General features: G+C 43.8%; 1 protein-coding gene across 4 annotated transcripts in view; it reads right to left on the reverse strand.

Annotated features, from left to right (window-relative positions):
* Positions 1 to 8,029, reverse strand: part of MYH10 (myosin heavy chain 10) — a 141,504-nt gene extending 133,475 nt beyond the window's left edge. For all 4 annotated transcript variants that reach the window (XM_032801673.2, XM_032801672.2, XM_032801670.2 and 1 more), the window contains exons 1-2: positions 7,885 to 8,029; positions 4,390 to 4,763 (exon numbers count right to left, since the gene is read on the reverse strand). In XM_032801673.2, the coding sequence (XP_032657564.1) occupies positions 4,390 to 4,734 (345 nt within the window). In that variant the 5' untranslated portion in view covers positions 4,735 to 4,763; positions 7,885 to 8,029. The remainder of the gene's footprint in view (positions 1 to 4,389; positions 4,764 to 7,884) is intronic.
* Positions 8,030 to 8,900: the final 871 nt, after the last annotated feature.

The following is an 8,900-nucleotide window of genomic DNA, read 5'->3' on the forward strand; positions in this document are numbered from 1 at the left end:
CAGGCCTCAGACAGCAAAAGCAGCTCATCTTACATCCTTGAAAGCAATTCCTTTTTCCCAAATGAAACTATCAGCACCTCTCCCACTCCACAGGCATGCTTTTTACAGTCTCTCCTTAGTTTTTCAGATTATTACAGAACTTTATTTTTGTATCAACCCAAACTGTATTCTCCATTGTCTAGTAGATGGTCCACTGAGGAAGAGAAAACCTTTAACAATGACTAGTGGCCACTTTTCAAAGTCTTAACCTTTCATAAACCATCTTGGCTCCCCCAAGCAAACTATTTATTAGCAAAGGCCCAGACCCTCTGTACAACTTCCTACAAAGGAAGCAAAATAGACTGGAGCTGGTTATATGCACCTATTCCAATTGACAGCTCTTTAACCCCTACTTCCTATGAGTGTATCCATAAATTACACACTGAAAAGTTTGTTTAAAATGACAGATGCATCTCTTGCGCTTGTATGAAGTATGACATGAAATCTGGTTTTTGAAAAAACTGTCCAATTTGACCACAAAAAGAACATTAATTTTGAGCTCAGAGCAGCCCCTTCTCCTCCATAACTATAAATGCATCTTGTGTCTTCTGGGCATGCCTCTGATCTTTGATATCCAGCTAATCTGACCAACTGGGGTTTGGCTCTTCCTCTACACCAGAGCTGTACTTCTAGGAGTTCTACAAGGTCCAGTTCTTGAGCTTCTCTCCACCACTAGCATTTGCTCCTGTTTATGCCAGTATTCCAGTAAATACTCAATGCTTGTGCAAGCATACTTATGTTTGACTCAATCTACTTCAGCTAAGAGATTAACACAAAAATACTGCTCTTGGGCAAGCAGAGCATCCCTCAAGCAAGGCTCCCTTCTTAAATCAGGCCTTCAGTCCACCCCTATGAAACTGCAGTATCATCTTGATCCCAACTCTTCTCTCCAAAATAAAAGAAGTTATTGCATCAGCATCTTTCTAGAATTAATAATTATTATGTGGCTCCTAAAGTCTTGATAGCAAAGTCCAGTTGTGACAGTCTTATTGCAGCCCAAATTCACGGTCCATTTAGTCATAGGCTAAAAAAAAAAAAAAAACACAACACACACACACCACACACACCAATTTCATTGTCTCAGCTATTAAAATCTGAAATGTCAAGTGTTATAATTGTAGGGGTCCTGACCCAAGGAGGACTTGTGGGGCTGGGGGAGGAGGGGATCACAAGGTTATGGGGGGAAGGGCGGCTGTGGTCCAGCTACCCTTACTTCTGCACTGCTGCTGATGGTGGTAGGAGCCCAGCTCTGAAGGCAAAGCCGCTGCCAGCAGCATGTAAGTAATGATGGCATGGTATAGGGTATTGCCACCCTTACTTCTAGGCTGCTGCATGCAGAGCTGGGTCCTCAGTCAGCAGCCACCTCTCTCTGGCCACCCAGCTCTGAAGGCAGCAGCACAAAAAGTAAGGGTGGCAATACCATGACTCCCTTAAAATAACCTTGCGACCCCCCCTCCCCAACTCTCTTTTGGGTCAGGGCTCCCAGTTTGAGAAATGCTGGTCTCCCCTGTGACATCTATACAGTTGTGGATAAAAGCACACAAGAGATCAGATCTCATGGTCAGAGACTCATTTTCATGTCTGTAAATTTTGTAGGGCCCTAGCTATAGTATTATGGTCACCACTTTTACAAGTGTATGATAAATTTTGGATCAAGTATGCCATGTGAAAGATCATTTGAAAACTCAGTCTGCTGAATATTGTTGTCCTAGTAAAATATGTGCAGCAATACTATGAGCAGTTGTTAGATTATACTATGTATCACTATTTAGAACATGCTCCAAAAGACAAGACAAGCAAGTCTAAACCAGTTTCCACCCCCCACCCCCCCCTCAAGACAAAGATGTACTGGCACCGCAATCAGTATTAAAGAGCAATCACCGGCTTATGCAGCCATTTTTCAGCAATGCGAAGGTATAAACAAAAAGATACACCACATCACAAGAACATTTTAAACCTCACATCCACAGACTATGTGTCAGCATGACCCAGCAAGGATGTTTCTAGCATAAGAAATTAAAGTTAAAGTTAAAGGGGGAGCAAGACACTTGACTTCACTTCTTCTCCTCCCATCTCTCTGCTCATGACATCAAACACCTGAAGGACTCTGAACTGTGGGGTGGGTTGGCCCCTGACTGAAAGGAAATCCAGCCTATGGTAAAAGATGCTTGCTTTAAATCTTATTAGCTTGTTAAGGTTTAGGAATTAGCTTACATTTTTATATCTTTCTATTTCTTTTGTAACCAATTCTAACTTTTATGCCTTATCACTCAGATTCACTTAAAATACATCTTTCTGCAGTTAATAAGCTTATTTTATTGTTTTATGAATCCAGTGTGTGTTCAGATTGAAGTGTTTGGGAAACTCCACTTAAGACAGCAAGGGTGGTGCATAATCATTTTCCTTCGTTGAAATGGACTTACTATTAGTTTGTACTATCCAGAAGGGTACTGAGCAGAACAAGACACGCATTTCTGGGGTCCAGGGTGGGACTAAGAACTTGCAGGTGTCACCCTCATATGCAATTCATGAGTGGTTGGGAGAGCATTCATGTATTCACCTGGGAGTGATTTTAGATGCTAGTGCCTGTGTATGAGCAGGACCAGAGTGGTGGCTGTTCACAGCCAAGCAGAGCAAAAAGCACTCTAGGCTAGAGTGTTAAGGGGACACCACTGTTCAACAGCCCAGGCTGTACCCTGGGAATATCACACCAGCTTTAGAGTCAGCATCAATGGTTAGATTAGATTATTGAAAAGACAAGAAAGCATCTTTTTTGGACGTAGATGAAGCATAGGTATAGCAACCACAAACAAGTTACATATGATTTCGTTTAATAGTTGGGTTTACATAGAGAAGTGTTATTTTTAATTCAGTGCACAATTAGTGTTTCACATCACTGCAACATCTATTTAAACAAGAAAGTGACAAGTTCTCAGCTTTATCCTCACAAGCAGCTCATATCTATATTTGAGGTCTGAATAGTCACACTAGAGTTTGCTTTGACATTGAGATGATACTGTGGACAGACAATACATAAACTAAGTATTTAGTTCTCAAACTCATCTACACTCAGTTTTAGTTTTTCCATCCTAATCCTAAGCATCTAACTAATGTGAGGCATTCCAAGAGTAAGTTTCACTGAGCTATTTTTCTTAAGGGTCTTCCTTCCACTAAAACCACCAGTCTTCAGTATAGACAATTTACAAATGAATACAAGTAAATAGTGTGAGTGAGCCACTAAATAAAGAAATATAACATATTAGCAATGGCCAGACTGAGAAAAAAACCCTCCTCTTTAAGCATTCATAGTAACTGGATAGACAATATGTCCTATAGCTAACCTACTCAATGTACACCCGAGAAATTGAAGAGATTGAGTTTAATTCTTTGGAACAAATGGTTTACCATCCTGAGTCAAATATTTAGGCAGATGTTACCATTTCTTTTAAGACAAAGAACCTAGTTGTAGATGTGATGATACATAGTCGCTTGCTGAGTCAGAGTAATTCATTTGCCAAGAGAAGAGAGATGGCAAGGAGCCACTCTTACTGTACTGCGACAGACCTTCAATCAACATTGACCCTGTTTTATTTCATCAAGAGGCAGCAATAGCTTTGCAATTTCTAATTCCAGAGGAAGATGGTGACAAGTTAAACGTTTCATTTTCTATTTCCAACACATTGAGAAGAGAACTTTATCTATTGGTTTATTTTAAGCACAGAATACATTCTTTCCTGGCTCACTATGTTGATACAAGATTCCAAAAAAAGAAATTACAAATTCCCACCACTTTCCAACTATATTATTTAAAGATATGATAACCTCTCATTACCTTCATTAATGTACAGCTAGCTAAGTTAAAGCAAGTTATCTGCTCATTCATGTACTAAATGTCAACAAATTGCCATTGTTTAATAAAGATTATAAAATCTTTCTAGTCAGTTCACACTAGCCAGCTGATGCTGTCCACTTGTCAGTTAAGCATGTCCAAGGCAAATGCTTTAACTAGATAGTATAAGCTAAAACATCAAGATGGCCATTTGACATTCTATCATTAAGTGGCCCTTAATTATAGCTAGCTAATGCTTACAGCACTATTTTAATTATTGTATACAAAATATATACAAAAATTATTCTTTGTACTATGGCAGCATGTGCTAATCAATACATAAAGTAGCTAAGAGTCCCTGTCCCAAGCATCCTCAGACAGGAAAAAGGATACACTTTAGGTTTTCTATACCCACCTCCTCCTCTTCATTTTTTTAAACAAGTGGAGCAGCTGATTAATTCAGTCTAAATTAGCAGCCTTATTAGTTTTCCATAGAGGAGAATTTAATGGCCAATACTTACATAGATGAGTCCAGAGTAGTATCGGTCTTTCAAATTATGCAATACAGAGGCTTCATTTAAGCAGGTTAATTCCGCCATATCTTCCACTTTAGAGAACTTGGGGGGATTCATCTTCTGAATATCATCTTTGTTGACCATTGCTTTCTTTCCATTCTCTGCCAGTTCAACCAACACTTCATCTCCTCTTTCCTCCTTGATGCTGGCTGCCTCAAAGCCATGGCGCTCAGAAGGAATCCATACCAGTTTTTTAGCAGTCCAGTCAGCCTGGGTAGCAGGGTTGTAGATTACAGCCCTATCCACAAAGAGATACCTCTCTGGATCTTCCTGTCCAGACCTCTGCGCCATTGTAATTAGAGGTGTCCACTAGCATTCACCTTGTTAGATGGAGAAAAGGTATGTCAGTCACTGGCACTGTATACAGTTTGCAATAATTTCATAGCTAAACCATTTAACATAAAAAGTGGCTAATCAGCATATTAAATTGGATACCTACTAGGGATATTACCTATATAAATGAATCCTGATGCTACTTATGTTGGTAGTTTAAACAAGGTCATACTCTAACTAAAAGGGTATTGCTGTATACAAGTTAAAAATCACCTTCATAAATAGAGCAGTAGGGAGACACGTTTATATAGGATGGGAATAGTGCAGGGGTCTCTTTCTACTGTACATACCAAGACTGCAAAGCAAGGATGATAATAAATAATAAATAATAATAATAATAATACCTAGATTTGTATAATACTTTTTACCAGTAGATCTGAAAACACTTTACATTCTTTAGTATATGTGACTTCACAACAGCCCTATGACGTACACTGCTGTGCAAAAACAGTGAAGTATAAAGGAAACACCAGATTTAATACGGGTTTGCCCAGAGGTACTGTAAAGAGTACTGAAATAGTAGTCAAAGGAAAGCACCACTTTATTTTTTCTGTGTAGCACATAGCTGGTTCTCATTAAGTCATGCAAACAAAACTGAGCAGTGAGATCAGGTAAGTTAGACTAAAAACCACTGATTACAAAGAGTTTTCCTTCAGAGATAAGAACTTTATATGTTTTGGGTTTTTACACATTATATAGCCACTCGCTGTATTCTTTCTGAAAGCATCAGATTTATCATGGTTTTACTTTCCATCAATTCCAGCTACAAACAGTAGGTGCTATTATGTTTTAAATGCTTCCAATACACAGGTTTTTATACTATAGCACGCATTCAGATGGAAGTCTTACAACTCATCCACCCTCAAGTGAGCATTCAATTAACTACTTAAGTACAATATTAATGTCTACATCTACAGCATGTCAGTGTGATAAATTGTTCAACACAACTAATTCAAAGCAAGCATGAGGTCATTCAATCCACCAGAGGGCTGTGAAGCAATCTGCTTCATTTACTACAGAATGACTTAATTCTGCATCATCAGATCAAGAATTGACTACAGCAATAGCAGCTGAATTTATTGGAAGACGCTTCTGAAAGAAAAAAATCCATGGAGAAGAAAACAAGAGTTAGAGGTGACTCCAAATGACTGCAAGAGCTCCATCTGATTCTTTACCTCAGTTAGGAATAACAAGTTACTAAACCATTCAGAGTGCTAGTTACTTGCAGAGCCTTCCATCCAAATCCAAAAAGCTAGTCATGTTTGTCATTCTAGATTATGACTTGATGCTGCAGGTATCTTCATATTATAAAACCTAGCTTCCATCCAGTGTGAGGCACTCTCTCTCTCTGTGTCAAGAAATCTGACTGGCAAATTGCCTTCCATACAAATGTATCATTTATAGTCTGAATTAGTATGTTTCACATGCTTGTTTTTTAGTGAAAACTTGAGTGGTTCTGGAACTCTATTACTTAATCAAATTAATAGAATAACAAAAATTGTTTATTAGTAAAATTAAAGGGCTAGAAGTTAAAGCATTAGATTTACTCCCAAAAAGTATATGAATTAGTTCATACTAAGAATCAAATCTATGTATTACATATTAAGAGTACAGACCATTAATAGTCATTTTTCATTTTCTATCCTCAATGCACAGATGCAGCAACCTGGCATTGTCCTGAGTAACTGGGTCACAAAAAGGATACCCCTACCAAAGCCAGATATATTGTGCTTTACCTTAATGAGGGCTTTTTGCTAGACAGTATTATTTAGGGGGAAGATAAATTAAGATCCACATTCATAATTATACCATTTCACCATGCAGAACTCCAGCTCTCACAATGATGGTGCTAGTACATAATCCCACACAAATTACAGTTCTAAACAAAAGGTTAACAAAATAAAAGTGAGGAGCACCAGCAGATGTGGGGAGCGGCATCATTCAGTGGAGCCTTGGCATTTCCAAGGACAGGAATTTGTAAGAACAGACACATTATTTTTCTTAAATATAATGCTAAAGCCAGCAAGAGTCAATTTCACAGTTCAAGCTACTTTTCTGATTTAAGGGTTAATCAAACAATGGCTTCAGAATGAAGTGATAAGGCAGCAGGCTCGTTTTTAACTAGCCCGGATACTAAAGGACAAAAGAGCAAGCTTCAGACTTGGACCATTTTCTTGGGGTTGCGGACAAAACACTCCACCCACGCTATGGCCTCGCATGTTCACAGCATTGCATCTTGCCAATCACTTGGTGTTTGGATCCCATTTAGCAGCACTAAGGCCCGCTGGCCGCTTCCCCCCTCCATCCATGCCCCCCCCCCACACCCAAAAAAAAAGAGGGAAGAACATGATCTAAGACACTGGTGCATCACAACGCAAGCATCTGGCCCCACCCGCAGAACGGGCCCCCACCTCACCCCCAAAAGGGCCTCCTCAGCCTCAAATCAGACACTACCACCACTGCAGCCCTCTCCTTTCAGCAGCGACTCCCCCCATGCCTCTGGCAGGCTGGCAAGCCACTAGTCAAGCTGCAGAAGGGAGGAGATGGGGAAAATGGCCACCTTTGTGTGATCGATACAGACAGGAGCCTCAGCACAGAGCTCAGGAGGAGGAGCCGAGGGGTGGGGAGACGAGACACCCGCACGGGGGTGCACCTCCCACCCCCCCAAACAGGGGCCGGTGAAGGGGGAGGCTGTAACCCAAGACAGCTCCGCGCCGGCCAAAGTGGGCTGCAACCAGCAGGCAGGGTCTTTGTCTCGCGTGCCACCGCCGCCCTCCGCCCTGCCGCCCCCTCCCCATAGCGAGCCCAGGCTCAGCCGCACACCCACCTCGCAGGCGGGAAAGAGCTGGGGGGCTGCACCCGCCACAGAGCCGGGCGGGCGGGGGCTCCCGCCCCCGGCTCTTCACACACACACCCCTCCAAATCCGGGAAGCTCTACGCCCCCCGCCCCTATACCCGGCGTAGATCGGGACTGCACCCCGTCTCGCACACTGAGGGGAGGGGGCACAGACACCCCCACACGGGGGCCGCACTCCCTCGCCAAGCCCCGGACAAAGAGGGGACGGAGTCTGACCCCGCAAACCGAAGCCCCCGCGCACGGGCCCTCACCTGCAAACGCTCCGTATCCCTGGAGCTGGAACCTCCCGCCCGGCTCCTCAGCACACTCCACCACTGCACCCCCTCCTCGGGGCTCCTTTAGCGCCACCGCGCGACCCCCTCCCGCTACCCCGTTCAAGGCCCGCCCATTATCTCTACAGTATCACCCATTGGCTACTTCTCATGTCCATCCAAAGAAATACGTACGCCCATTGGCTCGCTTCGCAACCCATCTCCGAAAGGCCATAGCAACCTCCACAAGCTACCATCCAAATCCCGCCTCCTCCCTGGCCCCGCCCCACTGTTCTACCTGCCTATCAAGGCAAAACTCCACACCCAATGGTGGGCTTCACGCCTATCAGCCACATCGATGGGCCGCAGAGATCGATCTAGGCCGCGCCAGCAGGGTAGGGTGCGCTGATCTCCTGGGCAAAAAGCTTCCGAGCAGTGTGGGATGGCACGTGAGAGGGGCTGCAGTGCATGAGTGCTCCTGCTATCTTAGGCTGGGGCAAGGGGCTCAGCGCTGTCTGTCTACGGGGGGACATTGAAAACTCCCCCATGCCCGCCCCCTGCAGGGAACCGAATGCAACATCGTTTATCCCCGCCCTCTGCAGGGAACTGCAGGGAACATCCCCAATCTTTCCCCCCCCATCTCCACCCCCTGCAGGGAACTGCATTCAACACCTCTTATCCCCGCCCTCTGCAAGGAACAACCCCAATTCTCTCTTTCCACGGCGCGCAGGGAACTGAATGGAACATGCCCTATCCCTGCCCCTGCAGGGAACTGCATGGAACATCCCCAATCCCCCCACCCTCCGCAAGGAACTTCCCCTATCCCTGCCGGTGCAGGGAAATGCATGGAACATCCCCAATCCCCCCACCCTCCGCAAGGAACTTCCCCTATCCCTGCCGGTGCAGGGAAATGCATGGAACATCCCCAATCCCCCCACCCTCCGCAAGGAACTTCCCCTATCCCTGCCGGTGCAGGGAAATGCATGGAACATCCCCAATCCCCCCACCCTCCGCAA

This window comes from Chelonoidis abingdonii, chromosome 13 (assembly GCF_003597395.2).
Source record: "Chelonoidis abingdonii isolate Lonesome George chromosome 13, CheloAbing_2.0, whole genome shotgun sequence".
In the NCBI taxonomy this organism is placed as follows: domain Eukaryota; kingdom Metazoa; phylum Chordata; order Testudines; family Testudinidae; genus Chelonoidis; species Chelonoidis abingdonii.